The sequence below is a fragment of the Eretmochelys imbricata genome, chromosome 10 (assembly GCF_965152235.1).
Source record: "Eretmochelys imbricata isolate rEreImb1 chromosome 10, rEreImb1.hap1, whole genome shotgun sequence".
Taxonomy (NCBI): Eukaryota; Metazoa; Chordata; order Testudines; family Cheloniidae; genus Eretmochelys; species Eretmochelys imbricata.
Genome location: NC_135581.1, coordinates 80,703,104 through 80,730,662, shown reverse-complemented (window position 1 = coordinate 80,730,662; position 27,559 = coordinate 80,703,104). Strand labels below are relative to the sequence as shown.

Here is a 27,559-nt window from a genome sequence, read left to right as displayed (position 1 = left end):
TGCCAGAGCGATGGAAGGTCCCTAAAAGGGGGTGGCCTGGAGCCTGAACTGTGGCCCTTGCACTGTCCCCTTCCCTGAGACCCCACCCCCTCCCACTCCTCTCCGCCCCCTCCCCTCATCACTCATCCATACGGCTGGTGAAAAGCAACGGGGCAATGGCCCCCTCCGTTTTGGTGCCCATGGTCCGTGCATTACTTGAGAACTTTCGAGAGTCACTGCTATATATTCAGTTGTGCATAGAGGGAACCCTCTAGTGCACCACTTTGGACTGGCAGAGGCTCTGCCTTGGAGAATTTCTTTGCACATGGATTATGGTTTAAAGAAGCAATCTGACTCAGGACCAGCAGTTCCCAGCCACATGTATAAAACCTTATGATCACAACATCCAGAATTACTTATCACCATGAGCTTGATTTTCAGAAGCAGTTTTTGGTTTGCCCCCATAAATCATTACAGGCACCAGCTGGGCTTTGTTGATGCAATCAGTTGGTAGCTAAAAGAAAAGGAGTACTAGTGACACCTTAGAGACGAACAAATTTATTTGAGCATAAGCTTTCGTGAGCTACAGCTCACTTCATTGGATGCCTTCAGGGATGCATTCGGCCAATGGGGGCTGCGGGAAGCGGCGTGGGCCGAGGGACGTACTGGCCGCCACTTCCCGCAGCCCCCATTGGCCGGGCACAGCGAACTGCAGCCAGTGGGAGCCGCGATTGGCCAAACCTGCGGAAGCGGCAGGTAAACAAACTGGCCCAGCCCGCCAGGGGCTTTCCTTGAACAAGGGGCGTCCCAAGTTTGGGAAACACTGTACTACAGGATTCACATGATCAGCTGACCTACCATTTGAACCCAACACTCTTTGGATACATCTACACCATAAATGAAGGTGTGATTATAGCCTGGGTAGTTATACCCATGCTGGCTTTAATTTAGCTGGTACGGCAGTGAGGACATGGCAGTGTGGGCTAGCCACCCCAGTACAATCCCAGTGGGGATCCTGGGAACATATTTTGATTGCAGACCTGTGCTAGGGTCTGCCAGTGCTACGCACGTAGCTAGATTAAAGGTAGGTAGCCTACCCACGCAGCAATCACACCTTCATCTGCAGTATAGACATACCCTTTTTGTCTACACCAATAGACTGCAGCATGTTACTCTGCCCCAGAGAGATGTGATTTTTTTTTTGGTGAAACCTTAAAAACCTCCCTGAAAACCGATGCCTTTCTCACAAAGCTACCTTCTCACCAACCCAACCCAAGATACTTCACAGTTATGTGGGGAGTTTGTATACTTCAGGACCAGTGGAAAGAGCCATTATACTGAAGGCAATCTGAAGATTTGGGGTCAAATGCTACTCACTTTATTCTATCAAACAGTCCTAATGACTTCACTTCCTTAATCTTAATGGGATTATTCTCTTGTGTAGGGCAAGAAGGATGTGGTCCTTAATCTCTAAATTTTATGTTATTTTCCCCCCATCTCACTCTCTCTCCTCTGTACCCCTACATCTTTCCTACTTCTATTTTCCCGTCAACAGCCCTCCAAAACTTTGCACTGCGCTAGACTGTCTTTCAGCCCAAAGGCTGGCTGTGACTTGCTCTGGAGAGCGGTCCCTGAGCTGGAGTCAGAGTTTGCTGCAGAACAGCGTGGGGCGGCTCTCAGCCCTGTCAGGCTAAGAGTGGGGAAGCAAGCTGAGTCACAAATTCCATTTTCCGTGTGTGTGTGTGGGGGGGGAAGAGTGTGTGCTGCTCTTTCATTTAACCATCAGGCCAGCTCTGTGTGTAGTGTATTTAACAGCTGTATGTCCATTTCTAATTAAAAGGAAAGCACTACGAGGGGGAAATGTTGAGTACTAAAATATTTTTTCTTTAAAATAGTAAGTTATTTTCCCCAATAGCTACTCTTCTAAAATTATTTTAAAAATACCATTTTAAAAGAGGAACAACATACTCCAGGGCATGTAGTTGTAGAGATATATATTTGCACTTCCCCAGTACGATAGGCACTCACCCTTTGGCCTCATTTTTATGACTCTACACCCTGGAGTGGTGTTATTGCTTACAAGTACATACATATATACTTATGGGTGTACGCGAGATCTGCAGATGTTTTATTTATAAGTGGCAGGCCTTACTGCATCATTGAAACATGCATTTACAAACAGATATAGGTTTTATGAACCCCTATTCCGTTGTTTTAATAGCTAAGCTATCCAGCCATAGCATAATAATGCACAAGGTAAATGTGTCTCCATTTCTAGAACCTGTTCCAAGTTTTCTCAGATGTGACTAACTGCAAGAATTTTCCAACCATCAAAAGTTAATAAAAAAAAAGACAAAATAAGGCTGTGTAAATCCTTGGTAACAAACACACACTGATGCAAAGTGGAGGGGTTTTTGGTGAACTTTAAGGCCCTAATTGAGCAAGGGTGCGCCTAACTTAAGCACGTGAGTAGATCCATTGAAGTTAATATGGTTAAAAATTAGGTACACAGTTAAATGCTTTGTTGAGCAGGGCCTACACTGAGACAAGTCTGAATTCTGAGATATCTGCCTCAAAGGGTAATTTTAGAGGTAAGTCTCTAACTGGAGAACAGCTGCAATGCCCCCAGTTCACAGCATGTAAGTAAGAAAGGAGGTAAGTTACACGTATATTTCGTTATCTTGTTACTGTCGCTTAAAGTTATCCTTAAGTATGCAATGCAAAGAATGAAAAAACATCATCATTTATATAAAACTGCAAAGTACATCTGGCAGTGATAAGCAACATAATATCACTTTAAAGACAGGGAATGGTGTGTGAAACATTAGTAGGAGTGGACTATAATTATTGTTTACTAATGCTAGATACTACCATTATTCTAACAGCTTGTGCATTGTCAAATCAACATTCTGCATTAAACAAATGACCACTTGGGAATTGTTTGGGAACAGCTCTCCTTCTATTACTGCTTGACTAAAAAATGCCATTTACAAGCAAAGAAAACTGCCTCTGAGCCGAGAACAAGACACTGGAAGCCTTTCTGAGGAAAGATACGTACGCACTTGATCCTCTACAGCCAATCTAATTTCATTCTAGAATATAAACGAAAACAGTGACAACAGGAACTTCCTTGAAGGATTTCATTAACAGTGTAATACATTGAACATATCCTCTGTTTTCAATCTTCAGGTTTTGAAAGGTTCTGAGTGGTAAATGATGACAAAGAATGACTGACATTAAATTGTAATCCCTGAACAGGCAAACTGAAAGATCTTTGCATTTAGTTTCAAAACGGTTTGACTGAAATTGATACCTGCATGAAAGTCCCAAGAAAAGATCAGGTGAATTCCTGATTCCATGGGAGTTTTGCCACTGATGTCAATGGAGCCAAGATTCCACCCCCCAAATGCAGTAAACTTGGTAACCTTGGGGTGAAATCCTGGCCCCACACAAGAGAGTGGCAAAACTCCGATTGACTTCAGTGGAGCCAGGATTTCACTCTTGGTTTCTGTGTGGGCTTTGCAAATGTATTTTTGCTGCACAACGTAGAAACAAAGTTTATATTTAACTTTGCAAGTATTGGTGAGAAAAACATATATATTTCAAGATACATTACGGAGTTCCACTTACCATTAAGTCTTCAGGTGCTGGCCTTTCCTTTGGTTGCTTTCTCATGCTATGTATCATAAAAGTGAAATGGTTATATATAAACAACTATTCATTTATTTCACATGCTTAAATACTGAAGACTTCTTCCTTTAACACAGGCAGATCGCCTAGAATTTCAATGTACTTCTTAACTTTATCAAGTACAAACTGAAGACATGACTCCTAATAGTGCCCAAAATGTTAATCAATTTCTCTCTTCTTTTTTCAGCTTTTGATTCCATACAGTGTTGCTGCATCCTTAATAAAACTGTTATGTATTCAACTGCTGATGAGAAGATTCTGTAGAATATGACGGATTTTCTACTTGTCTTGCTGTGTGTGTCTGAGCATTTCAAGCCTGAAATGCGATGGGTCACTTTTATCACTTTTAGAAGGTGGTCAGATCTACCACAAACTTCCAAAGAATGTTCTCTTACCATGTCTAGAACCACTTATTTTCTAAATTAATTTGGGGATCCTTGTTACCGGGGATTCCTTTAAAGATAGTGATCAGTATAAACAAATCAACTGAGAAATCATGGTAAATTTTTTCTTATTTTGACATTATGATATAGCTGGACAGACGTAGAATACACACAGGTGGAAAGTTTAATTTTTAACACTAAACAGCTATAGGGTAGCACGCAGTACCCTCGAGTGTCTCCCTTAATTTTTTCACACTTATTTCCACTGCTCTGCAGGCTGACAGTTCATTACGGAGCATTAAGCGGTTTATAAGATCATGTTTCTCATCCAAATAGTCCTAGTTTTGTGTGCAACAGGTGCAATTAGCTTTTGTAGACGGAGTTTAGCTGCTTGAAGGAGCAGTATAACATGGCACTGAGGTGACCATCAGGAGCTGCCTACTGACTAATTGGATTACGTCCAAACAGCCAGAGTTTATGGTGTAACTGGCATAAAGTCAAAGTCTGATGTGCTCTTCACTTGATGTGCCTAATACTTATCGGAGTCAATTGCTAACATGGTATACAAAGTAATTTTTTTGGACAATAATGCCTCGTGCTAAAGTAAGCTGCATACTGTGCAGGTTAATATTAAATTATATCTAAAAAAAGATAAATATTCTTGTAGTAAATAGGGGCCATAGTACTATTAATGATTCAAAGGACAATTTGCCTTTCTTATAACCACATGTACCTCAAATAATGCACAGATTAGCAAGTAATGCAAGCTGTCTGAATAGTGGGTGGGTAACAGTCCTAATCTGATATTCCAAAGTAGCTGTATCTCTTGGGAAAACCAGGCTATTATCCACCATCATTCAAGTTTCTTGACATCTGTGGAAATTTTAACACAGGTTAACCCTCCTTCTTTCTCAATAACATTTTTTATGCAACATCTAATTAATTTTTTTGGAAGGGATAAGAAGGTGCAGTCTCCTGCACATCAGTTAGTTATGCTGTAAAATCACTGAACATTGGGGCCTGCTGTAAGTTTTAGCCATCGAAAAGGAGGCCTGTAGTATATAAACACAAACTGCGTATTTATTATTTTAATTAACTGATAAATCATACTGTATATTCTTCATTTTCAATACCATTTGCCACACACGATGGGAATCTTGAGAGAGAGAGTTTCTTGGAATGGTTTCATACATAATATATTAAAATATCTGAATATTCATTTTATTTACATAGTTTTTGGCTCATTGGCCCTAATATGTGCTAGAGAACTTGAAATGTCTTAAAGCACAATCTACCACATCGCAGACAGCTATGGGCCTGATCCTCGGTGGGGCTCAGTGCCTTTAACCTCATTGGCTTCACTGGGAAAGCTTCCTTAAATCACTCCTCTCCTAAACACTGCTGCAGGGCCAGATTCTCAGCTGGCATAAACTGGCACAGCTCCATTGATTACACTGACTCCATTGGCCTGCCAATTTACACCAGCTGGCCCAGGCAGTGCATTGTAATAAATGGAAACATCTTAGTCAAAAACATCACATTTATACAAAGTTCAATGTCAGTTATTCTGCCTTCATTTTATTACTTAAATGGCTGCTTCCTTTTCAAATGAGACATTAAAAAAACCCAATAAGCATTTCCTCTCTCATCTTTGTTACAATGAATTGTACTTAGAGCTTTAACCTTTTGTTGCATAGGAAATTTATTCTTTCAACAATATTTTCTCCCCTCTCTCTGAAATTTAAGTGCCTTCCACTGAACTATTCAGTTTGGAAGAAAAAACATACGCCCTATGGTGCACTTTAAAACATGACTCAGAATAAAAATTACTTACTGGAAAGCCAATGAATTAATCAAGGACATTGTTTACCTTTCTAAACATTGAGGCAGCTTTATGAGTAATAATACCAGCAGCTCTGAATAATGAAGTTATAAATATGATTCTCTCTTTCCCCCAACCCTCCCAATTGAATTCTTAAACTAGTCTCTGTGCACAAGAATGCACCCAGATTCATCGCCGTTTATTAAAACAGGAAAAACCCTCTTAAGTACTTTGACGACCCTTCATGTAAATAACGTTCACATAATTTAAACAGTTTGCTCAGCTTTGCTGCCTCATCTGCCCAAGGCCCCCGAGTCCCTCTCGCCTCAGAAAGGATGCAGGGGAAGCCATAAGGTCTCATGGAGCTGCAGAGTTAATGGCATGTATCATTTACATTGAGGGCATGGCATGTTTGCAAACTGAGCTTACCATTGAGTGATGAAGTGTACAAATGGCTCAGAGAACTCCCCAACCGGAAGGACTGGCGATTCCTGGGATTGGTTTGATATTTGGGGGAGGGAGGGAGAAGGGAAGGAAGAAAGAGTCAGAAGTGAGGACAATTTTTAAAAAGGGAAGCAATAAAACATTAAAAACGCAGTATGAAACAATGCCCCATCTCACACAGAGAAATAGAGAAAAAGGTACAAATTCTTCTGAACATGTGTTATAAAACACTGAATTTAAAGTAATGAGTACTACACAACGGGTAGAAACATGTGGAAAGACACCGAGGAGAGGTGAAAAAAGGACAATGATAGCCACAGGGTAGAATGGAAGGTAGGGAAAGTGTAAATGAGAAATTAATGATTATTTAAGTAACACACAAATGGTCTTGTAATTAACAAAGAGCTGTGAAATTATTCTTGTGTTGACCTTTGTTTCTTTCACTGAATTCACTTTTTATTTACACTCATGTTTATTTACACTTATTCATTTCAGAGCTGTCCTACTATGCATAGCTCTTGCTAGATTTAAAAGAAAAATTGTTACAAGAAATAAAAGAAATTATAATGGAAGATTTGCCAGCCTAGCTAAATTAACTACGAAGTATTTATGAAAGCAAATAAATTAAGAGCACAAGCAAAAAATTACACAGAGAGCAAACAACATTACCATTTGCAAAGGAGGGCTTTACGAATTTAGGAGTTTTTCCAAGAACGACAGAGAGCTCCACTGTGTTTATAGTGTAACAGCTCAGGATGTAATGAAATTACACTGCAGAGTACTTGAACAGTGTCATCTCATTAGACCTACAGTTGGAACAAGAGAGCCACATAAAACAGGCAGCTGCAAATGACTCCATTCTCATCTATTCTCATTTGCTATTAAAAATACCTTTCGGCAGCTTTTTTCCTTCCTGACATCCCTACACAAAGTACCCTGCAAAGTATGATACATGCACCTATTTAAATTAACAAAGGAATGACTTATTTTAATCTCACTGTGCTTTGGAGTGCTTTGGCCATTTGGATGAGCAATATATCATTACATACAACCTTCCAGCGCTGCAGGCAAGAAACTCAGAGCGTGCAGCATTTGGTGGGAGCCAAACAATTTCTCTAGCACACAACTGTGTCAAATGCATGCATGTATTCATTATTGAGAATGCGAGGAAATAGCTTTGATGTAGTGGAAAAAAGAAGATGATAAAAGCACCTCTGAAATGTGTGTGTCATTATCAATGGTGGCAGATAGATACAACTGCAGAGCCTCCTATGTGATTAGCAAATATACATATAATTGCTGTGACCAATTATCAGAAAAATGAGATAGGTAATTACAAGACAGAAAATTAACCAGAACTCTTATTAAGGTTTCATTTCCAATTCGAACAATTGGAAACTGCTGGAAAATACAATTAAATCAAAAGTAAACGAAGAGTAAAAGGAGAAGCCAGCATCGCTCTACAATTTTCAAAGAGTTCTATTAAATGTATAGAATGTTTGACCTGCACCTTCGTTCTCGTTGAATTTGTCCAAGAGGAGGGAAAGGTTAGTATTTCTAAAATTAAAAAAAGACATCAGTATAGGAAGGTTTTCACTGGAGAGTAGAAGAAACATAAGGAAACACAGAGCCTTTAAACTTTCCCTAGTTCAGAGAATCACATGCAGAAGTTACTCATATGTAAGATGAAAAATTCAGGGCTGTGCTGAATGGAGACAGGCTGGTGTACATATTTCCATGGTTTTCTGCTGTCCTACCTATACTCAGGTCTGAGTTTAGAAATGGTAACTGTCCCCGCTCCCAAGTGGGATGCGGGGATTAAAACAGAACAAATCCACATAACACACAAAATGCTCACTGGATACATTTCACACAACTCTTTGAAAACTGGAAGTTGGAGCTACCTCTGCAGAGCACTCTGGGGAGCTAGTTCTGCACAGGGACCACCCCTTCATCAGAAGAGAGCACTGCCAATCCCACCAGGGGCACAAGTGAGGAGGATCTAAAATGCTCATCTTCTGAGAACTGCAAATGTGGATCAATTTATGCCAGAGTGGAGGAGGAGGGCAGGCAGCACTTAACACCTATTTGGTAGGTGATAATTTCTGCAATCACAAAGAGGGCAGCACCACAGGATCTGCCTATACCCAGGGCTCTGGAGCGGAGCCCGCGGAGCAGCTCCGGAGCAGTGGAGCTGCAGGTTTTTGCCTGGAGCTGGAGCGGAGCCGGAACACAGCTCCAAAGCCCTGCCTATACCAGAGTGAAACTACATTATGGAAAGTGGAGTGAACATCCACTGAATTGTATGAAGCAATTGGAGACCCTCCCTCTACTTCACTGGAACTAGAGTTCCTGGGTTCCCTGGGTCAGGAATCAACAGAACTATAAGAAACACCACACTAAAAAACTGCAAGGTACTCAGTAACACGACATCATTAATACCTTTGTCCTGAAACTCCCTGTACAGAGCACAGCAAGTAGCCCAAGGCTGCTGTGCTCCAGCCAAGTGAGAAAGGAGGCTTCACCTGGGTGCGAGCAAGGTCAAAGGCAAAGCACAGCCATCCACCATGAGTGGAAATTTCTAACTCACTGCACGCCGGCTCCCTTCTATCTTAGGCACTTATAAGCGAGGCTGCGAGGACATCAATCACAGCAGTTTCCAGGTGATACTCTACTCTCAGAAGTTTAGAATAAAAAGAAGTGGGGGCAGTAGGTGGAGGATAACCTACATGATTCTCAGCATGTAAACTGGGCGCTTAGCTCTAGTCTTTCCATTGAGTTCCATGGGCTTCAGATGCAGTACTTAAGGCTCATTTCTGCTAATGGGCGCAGACACCCTGGCAACCACATGGCAGCACACCTATCAACACTGACTTCTGTCCAGCTCATCACTTTTTATCCTGCTATTATATGAGCAACGCTCCGCCCCCACAACATGCGAGAGCAGGCCCTAACTGAAGTCACTAAGCGATGCCCACCCCTAGGCAGACGGCCAGCAAATTTCACTATGAAAGAATAATATTCCAAGTACATACTGTAATTTAAACCATACTGGTAAAGTGAAGTAGTAGTGATGTTCTGTGAACCATTCTGAAAATGTATGCCATAAGTATTGAAAACTCAACAACCTGGAGTCCAGGGAAGAAAGATGGTGAGTCGTCCAGTTTGCAATGGGGCCAAACAGGAAGTGACATTTGGAAATTATTACTTTAGGCAAGTCAGAGATCACTTTTTTGAGACGAGGTTTATTAAGAATATTAAAATTCTGCTATAGGATTCAATACAGATTCCCACATAAAACTTACTAAGAGCTAAGACCTCATTACAAACTATGATATACAATAGTTTAATGAATTGCCAACCAGCCAACTTGATTATAGCTGTCATTTTATCTTCCCTGGGAAACCAAACAAGCCAAAGTGGTACCTATGCATGGAGAATGAATTGAATTTAAGACATGATATTCTATTCTGTTAACCTGCACATAATTGCACCAAAGACAGCTAATTGCATCAAATTAATACCTTCATTTCACTTCTGAAAATACCTGCTGAAATCTACAAGCATGCAAGAGATAGGCCAGGAGGAAGCACATCTTAGCCTCCATTGGAAAGAGTTGAAAGAACAGACAATCAACCTACCTTCTTCCATAGTAAAACGTTAAAAATTGGCCACTGAGCTTGCTCGCATACACAGAATTTTTGAAATCATAGTAGCTGGAGATGGAACACATACATTAGATTATCATTTCCATCCCATGCACTAATATCAACATTAATATTTTTATTTAGAGAATGAGTTTGTTGTATGTGCTTAGTTACAAATTTAAAAATACTCTGTACATGAAACTACTCCCAATATGTAAAATGCTGCTGTTGTTACCTGCTGAAATTTGAGCAACCACTATGTTGTTACATAAGAAACAAAAAGCCAAACAAAATCTGAGCAAAATAAATACATTTTACGTTGTGTCCTGAAGTTCACTAGACTGGAGCACCGGTGGACTCTCAAGGGTATGAAAATACGATAAAATAAAACAAAGCCTCAGAAATCCCCACCAAGTCTTCATGCTAACTTTTTTTTGCACATTCTGCATAAGAAAATATTGTCACACATGTGGAGTAATATTAGTGAATTGCCCACATGAGATCTAATGGCCAACTTTATTTCATTCTACCAAAGAACAGAGTCTTATTCTATACAAGGCCAAAAGAATGCAGTGTAAAATTTTGCAGAGGATGGGGAAGAGGTACATACTTTTTAAACTCCAAAAAATAACAAAATGGACTCTTTTTTTTTCCAGTAAAATTTGGCACTCTTTGGTCAATATGTCAGGGCTTCAGTCCAGGGGTTCTTCTGTACTTCTATTTGTAAATTACCAACTTCTAAATAGAACGGCTTATTAATGGGAAGATTGATACAACCTTAACACTAGAGCCATAAATACACTGCTGGGAGACCGATGCCAATCAGCTTTAGAACTTTACAAGCCATTTTCTCCTCTGCATCTTGTTTCCAAAAACACCCTACTAGCCCAAGTATCAAAACAACATTTATGTAAGCAAGACCTAACACAGAAAAGGACAATGTTTAAGTCTCGGCAGCTTTTGAAGTGCTTGGTCAGCCTGATTCTCAAAAACAACTGAAATGTGCGTGTACAGTGAGTACAGAGAAGGGCAGCAGGAGGGAAAAAAAAAAAAGTTTGAGTGATGCCTTTGCCTTGTGAATAATGAACAGTTCAGGAAGGTCAACCCATTACAACTGAAACCGTTTAATTATTAATTATGCACAATCTATGAGCAAAAGGACAAGTTCAGAATGTTTAATGTGTGGTAACTCCAACTGGACCCTCTCTTGGCATCGTTATTAGCACTTGTCAGCAAGGTGCTCAGGCATAAAGAAAAAAGCACAGCAGCAGAAAATCTGAGCTGAGGTGGGAGGGCTTTAAACTTCAAACACTGCTCCTGATATTTAATTTATAAAGTGACAACTCTCTGCTATAGAGCTTATCGACTTTCATGGCATTTAGGTAAGTTGCATTATCTAAATGAAGACCTGGGAATATTTACACTTAGAGAATCTCTTTTGAATCCCTCTTCTTTAAAGAGAGAGGGACTGGCTTTGGAGGAATGAACATAGTCTTCAGAATTCAAATGCTCCTTTCCAATCTGTGCATATAGGTTACCAGGTCTGGGTTTTATCCTCATTCACTACACAAACCTAGAGCCTCTCCCATTTCTTCTGGTCTGAGAAGCACTGAGCAACCAGAACTTCAGCAGGTACAGAACCACCACTGAGGATCAGGCCTTAGTCATACAAACCAGCCCCAAAAGCTAAAGAAAGAGGGGAGCAAAAATGTATTTGGCATGCTTATCTCCTTCCTCTGCTGAGGCCACTACATTGGATCCATGATTTTGTGTGTGTGTGTGTGTTTTGGGGTGGGCATGGTCACCTGGAAAGGAACAAATTCAGGGAGCTGCTGCTCTAGGTGGCATGCTCTTCTTGGAAACATTCTCAAGTTAATGACACTCAAAACCAACTTCCAACCTACAACCTCTACTCACCTTCAGGGATGTGCCATAGACCAGCTATGGCAGCGTGGCTACCAAGATGGCTCCAGAAAGGAGGCCAACTGTAGAGCAGTGCAGAGACAAGCCCAAGTTCCCTGCTACCTGAAAGGCAGAGGCCAGATCTGTAGCAAGTCCACTGGCTCTATGCTATTTGGAGGCTTTGCTCAGCTACTAACCCTTCCTCTCTGTGACATTTTGCACAGCTCCAGAGCTACTGCTATTTTATGTAAGTTTTTCCTCTGTGCATGTGTTTGTGCAGAAGGAGATGACATGGCCCTCTGGCTCTATGGCCACGAGAGGAGAGCTAACGTAAGAGAACAAACCAAATCCAAGTTACTGCCTTCTTGGATGCATCCAACGAAGTGGGCATTCACCCACGAAAGCTTATGCTCCAATATGTCTGTTAGTCTATAAGGTGCCACAGGACTCTGCCGCTTTTACAGATCCAGACTAACACAGCTACCCTTCTGATACTTGATCCCTTCTTGGAGTTTTCCCAATATACCCTGGCTCTGAGATTGCAGTCTCCTCTGGACAGAGACTCTTGTATGTTAATGGGGCACATCTACAGTGCTTAATAAATCACTCCTGTGAGCAGAGTTTTGGGATACCAGACCAACCTGAACACGGTTATAGAATTTTTAGGCACTGCTACTGTGTCCTGCTTCTCTTTTACTACTTAGTAACTTTAAAGTGAGCTTTCAAAGAACATATTTATTTTTACACAGTAGCCAACATTTAATTATGAGAAAGACAGCTGTGGGTAAGTACTTAGTCTGATTTTCAGAAGTGCTACATTTTACACTAACCAGAAAAAAACCCTGTGCAATTATGTGTAATAAATGCACTGTAGTTTCAAAGCTACTTAAATGTGACCAATGGACTGAAATATTGACCACGTTCAGCTGTATTCCTAAAAATATGCTACAGACTTCTTACTAAATTTGTTTTAAGATTCCTCAAGGATTCACGTGTAGTCAGATTTCTGAAGAGTAACAAGGTTTGCAGAATACAACAGAGGCTGGAGGAGATTCAGATAGCCAGACTTATAGCATTTCTAGACTGCACGGATTTTACTGCCAACCTGAGCTGGAAGGTGAAAGATGACTACATTTGTACCCTGGGTCAGTCCTTGCTCTTTTCTTAGTGGTAGGTGCCAATTGTGACAAATTATATGTGGGGGCGTTTTGGTGTGAAATTCTGTCTGCTGGGACTGGAGTGTCAGCAGTAAACTCATTTATTTCAGGCTCTCCAGCTGGACTAGAAACAAGGTTGAAAGGCCATTGTTTTATCCACCAAAACACTGAGACTACCCTCAACACTGCAAATCAAGCGAGAACTAGCTGTTCACCAGGATAGCTTTGTCTACTACCCAAGTTCTTGCAGGAGTAGGGTGGGGGAATTATATACATATATAGATACTTGTGTGCATAAATATATATAATCTCACATATAATCACACTCTGGATATTTCAAGTACTCAGTCATTTTTCTCCTGAGGCATTTGCTACTGTAAAATGTTTTCCAGAATTTGGCACAGGCAAGAAAGATGAACAGAGTAACTAACCTTAGGAATTACCTACAATGTATATTATGTCATTTTCTACCTTTTGCCAAGCTTTATATTTGTTAATATGGCTCTCTGAAGGTTTTTTTAATCCCTTGCAGTTAAGTGTATAGGTAGCTGGAAAACAGGTTAATCTTTTAACCGTAACTGTAATTGCTTTCTCTCTAAAAACAAACTTAAGAATTTTTTCTTCTCATTGCCGGTCTCTTGTCGATCATAAGCTACCAGAGCAGAGCAATGTTTTAGGTAGATACACGTATACGCACGCCCCTTTCAAATAGCTAAGGCACAGCAGCATGAAACACAGCCTCTTCCTGTTCACACCAAAGGGACTTCACTTGAAAAACTAAAACCATTTATTGTTGCCTTTTTCCTCTGTATACTCCCAATGCATTTTTATTGCTTTTTCATAAAACACTGCTGCAAATAATCAAGCATGACCATTGACATCCACAAGATTGAGTTTTAGGAACCATTAAATGAGCTCACCCTCTTGGGAAGGTTCTTGCTCAGGTTGGTCTAAAGGTAATTATTCAGCAATTCCTACCTGTGGTTTTACCTTGTTCCTATAGAAGTCTTTGAATCTCATACACTGGTAAGGTCACAGTTTCTGTCTCAATAAAAGTACAATTGGTCTAGGACATAAATTACGATGAACTGTATTATTTATGGATTTTGTATATGTATATATCATGCATACATATGTCATAATTTATATACATATATTCTGATACTTGACTTTCTTCTCTCTTCAGAAACATAACATAAAAGTTTTCAGGATTAAAATATAGAAATCTATGCAAAATCTGTATATTATATTCTGATGGCAACATAGATAGAAACATTCTATAAAAAGATTCATAAAGGAAAAGTCAAGCTGTGCTGAATATTGATCCTATGCAAGCTGTTATTCTATACTATATAATGTAGATTGAAGAATCCAAAAACGAGCATTGGTGCAACATTAAGTTTGAGAAATTAAGCTCTCGAAAGGTTAACGTTTCTCTTGTAACATTAATTTGGTCATGTTGCACGTACTGTATATTTTTACAGATATGCCACAGCAATAAATGAAAGGTTGCATTTGACCAGGAAACCAGGAAAAGCAACTACAACATGGAGTATGTGCTTTATGGGCAAGTTAATTTTGCAGAGGAAGCCTTACATTTTGGAATTTGACGACATTTGAATGTGCGATGTCTGAACACTAACATTGCATTAATGCTCATTTTTGCTTTTAAATTTCTCAGCATTATGAATGAAAAAAAAGAAGATACCCAGAGCTCTTCAGTTTGTGGAGCTTGTAAACTCCTTGAAGCTGATCCAAACTGCAGTCCTGTGAAGCTTAGCTTCTCTGCGGAGGTGGGGTGAGTTAACAAAGAGATTTAAAAAACAGAAGAGAACATTTCTCCAAAAATAATAGAAAAGCTCTCACATGTAAACTTCCAAATTTAAGCTTTCATGACTAAAACTAATAAAACTATTTTTGTCAAACCGGACTGTTTTAAAAGTCCTAATAGCTGCAAAACGTGCAGTGATCACAATGCTGCAATCCCTTACTCACAAAAGCAGTCCGTGCTCCTGTGAATAGTCTCTTTCAAAACAATATCGCAAGTCCGAAGTTTCGAATGTCACTGGTTCTACATTATGCAAACACAAAAAAACTGATTAGAAGAAAGAAAAAATAATTTGCTTCCCTCCTGCCCTGACCGTAACTCAGAACAGCTGAATTTTTTAAAAACAAACAAAATCACCTTTGTGTTGAGACCAGCTATGGAAACTTTCAGCCAAAAAAGAATCGCTTGGAGAAGGCTATTGAAAAAGAAGGGGTTAGACGCTGGAACTCAAGCTTTACTACAAAAAAAGAAAAGGAGGACTTGTGGCACCTTAGAGACTAACCAATTTATTTGAGCATAAGCTTTCGTGAGCTACAGCTCACTTCATCGGATGCATCAAGTGAGCTGTAGCTCACGAAAGCTTATTCTCAAATAAATTGGTTAGTCTCTAAGGTGCCACAAGTCCTCCTGTTCTTTTTGCGAATACAGACTAACACGGCTGTTACTCTGAAAGCTTAACTACAGCGCTTGCTACCACAAATGGTACAGTACAATGAAATCTGGTTTAAGCAATCACCCATGGGACCAGCAACAATTGGTTTCCTAGTAGAGATACTTTAACTAAATAAAAGCCAAACCAAAATAGCCCTGGAGAGCTTGGGGATAATTCAAAGCAGTTGTTTAAGACGGGGACTGCCTACTGGATGTGGTCCATAGCACAAGTTTCATCCGTCTATTCATCTCTGGACATATAACAGACACCCCTAAAGCTGACATGCTGAAAAGCCAAGAGCTGTCAGGTTTAGCCTCCTGGGATTTGCCATATGGATCCAAAAACATCTGTATGTTTTCCTCAAATTCATTTGGCTGGCTGGCTGGAGCATCGTAAGCGTTAACGTTTTTAAACTATTTCATTTCAAATATGTTTGAGGAAATAACTAGACAATGAAGTCTCATGAAGAATTCAAGGTGTGCAGCACAACACAGAAGAGTGTAGCTATAGGTGTGAAGCTTAAGAACAATGCCATTTCTTGTTTTGATCAAACAAGGAGGACACAAGAATGCACTATGACTTCGGCCCCATGTACTCTATGACCAACTGGACCGAAATTCTGTACCCCACAGCACACTGGGTAGTAGACTGGAAATTCAAGGCAGTCTCATTTAAATATTAAACTGAAGGTTTTTAATAAATTAAATATGAAAATGCATAATTACAATCAGTGCAGTGGCCCTTGTGTTATTTATTTTCATACTCATTCTCATTCAATTTATTTTACGCTGTCCACAGTTTTCAATGTGCTACACACTCCTATACAGCCAATGCACAGCCACATCACAAAAGTTGTTAGGAGCGATGCTGGAGGTTTTGGCAGCTGGGCAGAGAACAGCTGGGATTTTGACATCTGTGGAATTTGGGAGGCAGTCTGGTATTGAAAGCAGTGAAATAGCTAAAACTGTAGCTTTTAAATTGTAATCTTTACGTTTAAGAGTCAACCTATTGAGATGAATTGGGGCAGAATACACCTCCAAGAACTACTGCTTCAGACATCCGCAGGCAACGCCGCACTGATTTACATTCATGCTATCTGTGTCTCCAAGTTATATTCACCACCACGATGAGTAGGAATGATTTTTTGAAAAAACGTAACCAGAGATTCAGAAGCGTGATTTTGTGGCCGGGGTGGACTGTACATTAAATTCTGTGGCTGCACAATTGCGGAACAGTGGGCCACAACCAGGACACCTCTCAGGCCGGGCACTGAGCATCTATTTTCAGTAGAACTCCATGCTCATTCATGTTGGTATGCTGCTGGAAAGGCTGCATTCACAGCAACTGATGTGTATCCTTCCCAGGAGGGATTAACCCACACTGCTCAGCGTTCCCATTCAACATTTCTGAGAGTTGCAGATGAACAAAGTTGATTGCTAGAATATCAAATGATACACAGCACTCAAATGGCACCAGTCTGCCTATATCAGTGGCTGTGCCGTTGGATGAACTGATGTTAACGCTATTGTATCCTCACTTTTGGACCATCAAGCATAAGTTCCATCATGGAAGGGAGAAGATGCTATGACAAGGACTGTTGCTTAAATTAGTATGTCCTACTGATAACTGCAACAACAAGGCCATATCATATAAGTGTCCCATTTCATGGCCCTATCAGATAAGTGTCCCATTCATACAATACTCCTCAATAAGCTGCACCAACTAATAATGATAATTCATTAATAATTTGGGCTAGCTAGAAAACAAGAACTCTGTTTCATAAAAAAATCTCAACATTTCCAAATTTGTTTTCTTTCTGAGAGTTTGTCTCTCTCAATTTCGTTTATTGGAGCTGTTCCACTTTGTATAAATAGTTAAATATTGACTGGGCCAGAGAGAGACTGCCTCTCTAGCCAACTGGCTAGGCCTCTCTCACTTGAGATGTGGGAGATCCAGGTTCAAGTCCCTGCTCCAAATCAGGTAGAGTAGGGATTTGAACCTGCATCTCCTACATCGATCTGATTCAGAGTAGGAACTGAACCTGGCTCTCGCACATCTCAAGTGAGTATGCTAACCACTCGGATACTGGTTATTCTGGGGTGGGTGGGTCTGTGCATGTGTGCACACGTGTCTCTTTCTTCCCCACACTCCTGGGTCCTTAGAAACCTTCCTGAAGAGTGTTTTGTTGAAACTGATATATTTGCACAAAAAGTTTCAGTTTTGAATTGACAGTTTGTGACCAGAGGAAAAAAAAAGGGTGAAAAATTCCTGACCACATCTATTAATAATAAAGACATTACAAAGAACTGACAGAACAGTTTACAACTACCTCTCAAATCACTTACTAAACATGTGGAATTTCTGCAGGAAAATGTCAATACTAATTCATGGAAAGAAACAGAAACCACTTCTCTTGATCTGCTATAGTTAAGGAGTCTTATAACTCATTCTTGCTAGATTAAAAAAATTTTCAGTTAAAAAGTCAACTTTACAACAACTTTTCCAGAATTAGCCATGATCCTGAATTTTTCACCATGGGTTAAAAAATGAACGGCATCAAAGATTACATTTTCATGACAACCACAAATATTTTTAAATAAGGGTTTTTCTTATGTCAGGTGTCACCATACATATAGTGTTTGTTAACAATCCAGAATACCTATGTAACACAAGAACGACCTCTTAACAAGTTTGCTCATCAATACATCATATGAATTAACCATAATTATAAATGAACAGAACATTAACTTTTGGATTACTTTCTGTTTTGGTGGAATGGATAATAATAGTTCTAGAGGAATAATGATTGCCAACAGAACAAATGACTTTTAGAAAGAGTCAAGATCTTAATGCTAATTCTGTGTTACCATAGTTAAAAACGATCAAACTGCATTTATTTCAACATATTGCACTTTGAAAGGAGATAACCAGATCTCTTAGCATTGTACCTTGCATTAAAAATAGACCACGATAAGTTTTCTGTTTTCCCTGGATACGTTTCAAAAACTGTAATACTCTTCTCATCGACCACAACATGAGACATCACCATGACTGTTTCTAACCTATCTGTATAATCCCATCAAGCCTCAACTCTATCCATCTGCAGCTTATAAAATATGTTACAGTCATAGTAAAACACGGCACTATCAAAAGCATGTAGGCCTCTATTCTGCAAAGCACTTAAGCATGTGCTTAAAGTGAAAACACATGCTTAAGTTCCATTGCTTAAGTGCTTTGATAAATAAAGATGGACTCAAGCACTTGCTGAAATTGCTTTGCTGTATGTGGGCCTTATATAGTGGAGGGAATTACAAACAAAAACATCTCTGTCAGGAAGAACTATTGGTCTACTCAAAGGCTTTTGAAAAAATATCCTGATCCCTGAATGACATCAGCCCCACCAGCCAGCAGCAATGCCAGCCAGCTCTTCTCCCCAGTAGACAAGCCTGGAGCCAACTCGGGATACCAGGTTTATGACTCCCTCAGGAGCCCATCTACGTGACTAAGTCACATAGAGATGTCAGACTGCAGTTTCATCCCACACTAGGTTCAAGGTCACTGAACAGAAGCTCCAAGGTCATGCGCTTTGACCACCCTAGGCGAGATGGTTGGGCATTGCACTGCCACTGGACACCCACATTAAGGAAAGTTTCTTTAAACAACTCTGTGATAGTCATATTTATAGGGAAAAAAGACCCAGATTACCCTGTTCCACCTAGAAGGGTCACAGTTAGAGAGTCAAGAAAAAGATTCCAGGAGTTTAAACTTGTGACTCATTATCATTCTCTCCTCAGTGGCGAGGAAATACGGCCTACCAGCTCTTTGGAGTCTGAGAATTCCTGTGGAAATCGGGTCCTATCCTCACAGGTCCTAAGGCACCCATATGGAAAGCCTGTTGCTCTCTGCTGTTTCCCTGCCATACCCATGGTAGTGTGACTCATTCAGGAGCGTGTGCTGCGAGTGGTCCACTGCTGTGCACGACCGGTTCCGGGGGAGAGAGAAGCTACAGATCATCACTTCTAGCTGTTATGATCCTCATTAAGCTAGGTGGGGAATTCTGCCTCAATATCTACGGGTTCCTGAGGAAACATGTGCAGAGCAACTGCAGGCTGGAGGGGAGGTGCAGAGCTCTGCTCCCCCCTCCTGTGTGTTTTAGGACTTCTCAGCCCCTATTTCCCCTCTATATACTCTACCACAGAGGGGAGCATTTGGACCAAGATAATCAGTCTTACAACACTAAACATTTCTAATCGCTAATACCCATGTTAGCAAGAACTTACTGAAAACAGCAGCAGCTGTACAATGCCAGATAATAAACAGACGATCTCTCACGAGGTCCTGATGTGGAAAGAGTCATACACATTAGCACAGTAAGTGGGTCCCATTATTGTTCCCCAACACGGGCAAAGAGCTGAGGGAGAGGGAATAGGAGGAGGGGAAATAAAGCAAGTTAAGAATAAAACAAACAAGATTAAAAATGGGTATATTAACACGAGTATACGGGGTGGAGGAGTCTAGAATGTCTAACAAAGCACAAAGAGAAGAGAAATACATCATCTGTTAAGGACAATACTACACATGACCTAGAACACAATAACCCTTACAATAAATGCCCACCAAGATACTCTCCTGGTAAGAGTCAGCACCTCCAAGTGATGCAACCACTAATCTAAACCCTATATATCTTATTAAATGACCCTCTAACAATACAAACCTGCCAAGCAAACACTACAGATCCAATTCACTGAACTATTTCCCATAGGCTGGAAGTGTTCTTGACATGCAACCTCCATTTAGCAACTGAGCGTGATACAAACAAAGTCAGTTGCACTTATAAAACTTAAAATCGAGTTGCATATGGAAATCTAAAATCCTAATATTCCCACATGCTTAACCACTGGCGTAGGAGAATGATGGTTCAGCTGCATATTATGGAACATAAAATAAGTTAAAACAAGAAATACTAGACCACCTCAGTGACTATTTCTCAGTGCCCAGTGATGTTTACGGACCACATCAAGACTCCTGGCCAAAGTGATCGTAAGGTGAGATAGCAACAACTCTGATCTTAGAGAAAAAAATGTGACAGCTGCAAGAAGCTATCAACATATCATGTAGTTCCTTGAGACTTTTTTGTTTTGTTTTTTTTAAATAAGCTCCTTTTCACAGAGCTGATCTTAGATTCAGGGATTGCTATGCTACCAAATCACTAAAGGCAAGTCATCTACAGGTGACATCCCAGGCATAAGTATGGGAATATGTTGCAACTTCTTTGGGACACAGACTTTTTTGCTCCAAGCACTTAGCACAGTGGGGCTCCTAATCAGGGCCTGTAAGTCCGACCTAAATAGTAATAATTAATGCAGGTGCTGGGAAATCTGAAAAGCTCAAAGAACCAGATCAGTGCTAGACGAATGACCTCCCAATGATGTGCTCATACATGTAAGCATGTCCTCACCCTCCAATAAAGCATGTTGATCCTGCAACATATACTTGTCAATGCTGGGAGAATCACCTAAACTTTACACCCAAGCACATTCTGAAATTTTGGGTCAATTCTACCCACTGAAATCCGTATCTTATTTAAATAAGTAGCTTCCTGACAAAAGTATTACCAAATATGCTGCAAGTGACTGCAGTATAAAAGAAACGTCCAACAGTTAACAGAGGTAGCATCTGTAGTTAAAGGAACATTGGGGTAAAAACCAAGTGCCTTGGGCATCAGACTTTAGTGCTTAAATCAAGCTAAGTGAGCACAATATAAACAGTAGGTTAGAATGACTAGGATAGTGCAGTTCGAAGTGACAAAACTGTTCCACCACCACAGTCTGATAGAACATCATTGAAACTCCGCAAGCTTTTAAAAAAAAGTCTTGATGTTTTTGTCAAAGCTTCCTAATCAGCATCATGTATTACATGTAAAAACAGCAACCTAAAAATGAGACAAAATGTACAGGACATGACCTTGAAAGAAGCGATTGCTTCTGTGATTCAAGGAACATCACAGCCCCCCTATCAAAAGTAAACCCTATAGAGGAAAAAAAAATGTTCTCAAGAGGCTGACCGGGTAAGTACCCATACCTCTTTTACATGTGTGTACAAGACTCCGCAATGACCCACACCTCGGTATTTGGAAAACTAAAGGTAGATTTACAAAGGAAGTTTGTCTGTTCAGGAAAATCAAATTAAATTGGTTGAAACACAGCATACAGCTCACATCTAGAATTTCTAAGTCTCAGATTTTGTTTTTTCCCTTTGGCTGAATAAAAACGATCAGACAACAATCAAATTCCCTCGTTTACCTTTCAACTTTGGCCCCTTTTAAAAGGCCTCGTTTGCTGATCTAAACTGTGTTAAGTGTGCTCGATATGAAGCAATGTTCCCACTATAATTTCTATGCTCTGCACCATCTGGCAAAGGAGAGGGTCAATTAACATGACTGGGTTCAGGCTGTAGGGCCTAGATAGCCATAAGGACCAGCCTTTGAGACAGCCTCATTTTGCAAGGATTCAACATTAAGAGTCAGAAAGCAGTATAAAATAGGAGAAGGCCAGTTCATGTTCTACAGCTCCAAGCTGTACAAGGCAACTTGTGCTCTGCGGATGTTGGGCATTGTGCTTCATTAGGAAACAAAATATAAGCTTTCCACTCCATTAGGAATGACTTTAGGAGTGAAAGCACATAAGACGACGACTCACCTCATCAACAATGCACTGCAATAACTGGAGAGGCTGCTATGGAAAGGAGAGAGGGAAAAAGTATTAGCCTATATGCAATATCTTTACAGTGGAGTGGAAAGAAAAAATCATTAATGCAATAAAATATAGCAAGATTAATCAACAGCAGCAAACTCTTATAAAAACATTGATGCTCAGGATGTTCTATTATTTCTAATGGTACCTAATCTAATACAGGCAGTTAAAGGTTTGCATTTTCTTCAAAATGCAATTTGCTAAGTTTAAAACAAGGCATTCAAGCATGCAAAGGAAGCAGCCATCAGGAAAAAGAAAAGTGAATTTTTTTTCTGAACTCATAAAGCTTACCATTAAAGATCCCTGGTTTTTCTGAATCTGAAAAAAGGCAATATGTAATTAGCATGTCATAATCAAAATGACTCACTTGGACACATTATGATCACTGAGAGAAAATTATTGCATCGCTGGTGGCAATTTGTGGGCATGTGTTAACACAATTTACATAATGAAAATACACAAATGTTAATAGCTCGCTTCTCATTTATAGGCGAAAGTCAGCAGAATGTTAATTTCACACAACACTTTTTAGTACCCTCCAGGTTGTATTAGAGTAGGGAGAAAAACCATAATCCATTTCAAAAGGCTGTTTACGATTCAGATATAAATAATGTTTTATATTGCTAGATTGTGAACACTGGGCTTAATGTTGCAATCATTGCTAATGTTATGAAGCTTACTCTTTTTAAATTAAAAACCGATTTATTTAAAATTGAAATTAAATCATAGTCAGAAATTAGAATTTTGGATTACTGCCAGTGTCTGCTCACAATCCCGTTTTTTGTGAAGAAAACTTTAATTATGTGGTTGAAGTATCTGCCTCTACTCAGGAAAGACTTTAATATGCCACTTTTATCTAAGTTTCTTATGTGCTTCAAAACAGTTCTACTTTGACTATAAGTAGTACGATGCCATCTGTAAGCCTGGAGAGTTTGGAGAACTTTGTATTGTTTTTATATTACAAAAGAAAGATTCTTAACCAATGTGTCCAGTCTTTTCTAAATTTCAAATCAGCATTTTGATTGGTGGTTTGTTTACTACTCTAGAGCAGAACAATAGTCAATTTCTTACAAAAAGCTATGGAAAATGTTAGGCCACATTAACAAACATCTTATTACCAAAAGTATTCAAAATTATAATTAATCAAAATAGCTTGTAATACAAACAGCTAAATACAAAATACAAGCAAATATAGTCCAGGTTAATAACACACACAATCTGGAATGAAATCCTTAAGAACCCAAGTATTGTATTTGGTCTGTTAGTCCACACCACCCTCAGCGCGTGTATCGAATAATTACAGTTTTTCACAAACAGGTAAAAAATTGTATGGATCCTTTTGTAATCACAAAGCAAATGGCAAAGAACTGCCTATTTTACAAGGGACTATTTAGTGAAAATGTTGTCTTAGGCTTCAACACATTTTGCTTGGTTTGCCCCTTCCATTTAATATTCTCAGTTGCATAGTGCCACAATGACAAATGTTGTAGCACTGCCATCAGCTTTGGAAGCTCTCCCCCCTGTATCCAGCCAGAGGCGTGATCCTCTAGTCATACGTTACAAGTAGTAAAATGCAATCTAAAAGAGAGAAAGGAGGTTGAAAACAAATACCAAGAATGTAGCAGGTATTACTGTATCCAGATATAGTTCTATGCTTTTAGAAAAAAATGGAAAATATAAATAGGTAGAAGCATCTATTTATATTTTTAATGAGCGATTTGAATCTTTTTTACTTCAGCAAATCAAACTGGTCAATTTAGATTATTGCTCACAGAAGAAAAATATTGAGTGAACATAAAAAAAGGTCCTTTCATACTTGATGTGGCTATTGGATGTTAAAAGACAAAATTAGGCTGATTCGGCTTATTAGATGTAGGATACTTCTGAGTTTCCTCATAAAATGAATCGAAGGTTTAGTTTCCCATCAACATATGCAGAGTGCAAGTCTCATGTACATATGCCCTGGGAAAATACATGTCTAATACAAAAAGGAGCAAACTAAAACAGGATCATAATCAACGTTTTTTAAATTCAACACAGAAATGATCACATCTGATCTCAGAATGGGATTTAAAAACATTTCTAATAAAAGCTTTTAATGCTTCTATAAAAGCAACAGGGAAACACAAATAGGAAAACAACAGAATTCTTTTAAAGATGTTCTAACTGTATACTACGGTAGCAGGCCCAGTTTCTAAGAGAGAGATATAACACATTGTTACCAGATTTTATTACACAGTTTTGATAGCAACATATTATTTGAGATCATCTTCATAAATTTTGCATTAAGGTAGCTGTGCCAGTACCTGGAATTGATTCAAAACACTTAAGACACTCAATTACTTTTTAACACTGTTACCCAACGTAATGACATATTTGCTATTTCACTAGCATTTGATGATGCAACATCTTTGTAATTGATTCATTTTCTCAATTAAATAAAGCTACTGTGCTTTTCTCTATGTGAATGCCACAGAGACTCCTGAGTTAGATGTATTACCTATTTTCTCTGCCTCAGATATATTGCTTGTAAGGCTGCACTATGCTCCTCTGTTAACTCCACTAGAAAATGTAATGGTACAGTCATATTTTTCAAGTTCTGAACAGCGAAGCACTTAGCTATATTTATATTAGGCATATTTTTCACTGTTAAAACTATCTTGTTTACCTTTTCCAAGATCACATTATTGCATAGTCTCTGCAACTATAAAACAAACCCAACCAAAGACAACTTTACAGTCAATGCCTCTACTTTTGCACACAGTTCATGAAAAGTGAAGCATCCAGTTTTATAGCACATTAAAAAGAGTTTTAAAAGTACTCAACATACAATGTTTTATCTTTCTGTTTTCCTTTTTTTGGCCTAACATTCTGTTTTTCATGCACTACCGGGAGACAAAAGTTTTGGGGACACATTAATCCTGACAGAGGCTGCATCTCAGCATATACAGCATGTTATTCATAACTATTTGAATGAAAACTTGAACAATTTGCTTATTAAGTGACCATTTTAAGGGTAAATTGAATATCCTGAGACCACAAACAGGATTCTAATTGCAGCTATTTACCTTTTGTTCATCATGATATAGAAACACATATTATGGTGATGGATGCTACTGAAAACCCTGATAAAGTCAGGCAGCCAAATAAAGTAGGTAGATTAAAACAGTATTATGTTTAGATTCCTGAATTATCCAATCATTTTAATCTGAGCGGTATCAGAGTTTAAACCTTTTGCCAGTAATATGCTTTCACGGTGAGCTGAGTAGAGGTATGTGTATTTCAATGCAGATGCATGACCTGCTCACATGGTCATCTCTGCGAGACCCTGTAGATCATAAGGTTTTATAAGTATTTCCTTTGTAGCTGGAATTCTGTGAATTTGGAGAATTCTTAACAGATCTTGGATATTTCTAAAATTATATTTTCTTTATTATCTTGAAGCAGCATTTGTTACATGACAGTTAATAATGAAAGGAAGAGAGAGAACTATGACACTAAATTTACCTAAAATAAAATAAATCCACAGTATGTTCCTCAGTTTATGGAAAAACTCACTGGTAGTTGGATAAGCTACTCTATAAATGGCTTTCTCCAAATGTCATTTTTTAGGCTGGTTACAAATGCAAAAGTTTTCCTCATGCCTCATCTACTATTTAATAAATGCCTCTGGTTACAAAAAGCAACTTTTGACAGACCATCAGGTTATATATCTGTCGCCATGGAGATACAGTTGATGGGAAGTGGCTGAGAGGACCTCTACCAGTCCCTTTCACATTATATTCACAAGCACAATCAGAAAACTCAAATGAATCCACCCTCTGTAACTTGGAGAAGTCACTGGCTACAGCTTTCATTTTTTCTTTTACTCTCTGGAATTAGTACTTGCCTTGCAGCTCTTGTTTGAGAGATTTGTGGGTGACCTGGTCAGAGCTTCCCATATCAGTTAACAAATTTACTCTTCACATATATACTGCTTTTTAAGACAATGGATTTTTTAAATAGAAAAAGGTAAATGCTAACAAATCAGACAGTTACATAAGTATGACATTTATTTTCATAATTGCTGCAGATATGGATTCTAACAGTGCACTTGGCTTGTTTTTAAACTTTAAAGATGTTTGCTATTTTCTTTAAGACTAAACTTTTTGGACCAGAAGCAACAAAAAATATTGGCTCCATATTGACAAATGACACTCACTCTCTCTGCCTCAATATATACGGAAAAAGGAGTTTTCTTTCTGCACTCAATCTCTACTATGTTTCCTTTTTCTCTTCTTCACCAGTCTTGCAAGTTATTCTTAACCCCAATTCAGGACGCCTGCAGGACCTCTCAGAAAAATTCCTAGGTGGAATTTTGAAAAGTATTGAAAGTCAATAGGACTTGTGCTCTTAAGTCAAGTTAGGCACTTCTGAAAATCCTGAAATCAATCAATCCTGTCATTAATTCTGCAATTTACAAACTCCAACCTCCAAGCCAGGGAATGGAGGACAGAATACGGGGAGCTCCACTGAAAGAATTGTTCTGAAAAGCCTTGAAAACAAAAAGATTGCTTCCCAATAACCTTAATATTAAATACAGTCTTAAAGAGTTATAGAATTCTTGTCTTCCCAGAGCTGTGCAAACATATATAAACTATACACAGGGATTATTTCATTCACCACCGGCCTGCATCCACCTCACACAGGAATCAATTTACTAGAGTACAGTAACACAATCCACTAGTCTAGAATAGGATGTGGGGGGGAAAAAACAAATATAGTTGAAATGGCAGAAGGAATTTAGGAGTCAGTAGTGACTATCCATGTTGGAATACACCCAGACACTAGAATGAACACCACTGCTTTTGTGGCAAGGGATTATGGGATTTTTAATGGTCACAAATGAGGAGGATCTTTTTTATGTGAAAGATGGCGGTTTTAGGAGAATGGCATGCACACCCTGTTATAAGAGTAGTATTAGGTACACACAGATTAAACCTGTCACACCACATGTGTAATGGGTATAATACAGGGTAGAGTGAACAGTTCATGCAGAATAGGCACAACATAGGAGGCGATTTGCCAATTATTGTTTAACATCAGCTCATGTCCATGAAAGTTCAGTGAATGTCAGTACTACAGAAATGGAGACTATGCAAGAACCTAGACAGATTTAATCACTCCTCTGATATCAGTCCACGGGATTCCCCCAAACTTTCTTGTGCACCAGTGGCTTGATGCAGCCTCACACTGTGTATGGGGTCTGGTGCCCTGTCTCTAGGGTCTTTTGCAGAGGTGCTTCACAGCCAGTCACCCATCTT

At 39.3% G+C, this 27,559-nt stretch overlaps 1 protein-coding gene across 5 annotated transcripts in view; it reads right to left on the bottom strand.

Moving 5' to 3' along the window:
- Positions 1–27,559, bottom strand: part of MAP2K5 (mitogen-activated protein kinase kinase 5) — a 210,527-nt gene that overhangs the window by 31,613 nt on the left and 151,355 nt on the right. For 3 of the 5 annotated variants that reach the window (XM_077827514.1, XM_077827516.1, XM_077827517.1), the window contains 4 exons: positions 22,548–22,574; positions 22,203–22,238; positions 6,304–6,365; positions 3,610–3,655 (listed from right to left, as the gene is read on the bottom strand). In XM_077827514.1, the coding sequence (XP_077683640.1) occupies positions 3,610–3,655; positions 6,304–6,365; positions 22,203–22,238; positions 22,548–22,574 (171 nt within the window). Of the gene's footprint in view, positions 1–2,937; positions 3,072–3,609; positions 3,656–6,303; positions 6,366–6,989; positions 7,125–22,202; positions 22,239–22,547; positions 22,575–27,559 lie in introns of those variants that run through there. The other 2 variants (XM_077827515.1, XM_077827518.1) reach the window with 2 other exon arrangements.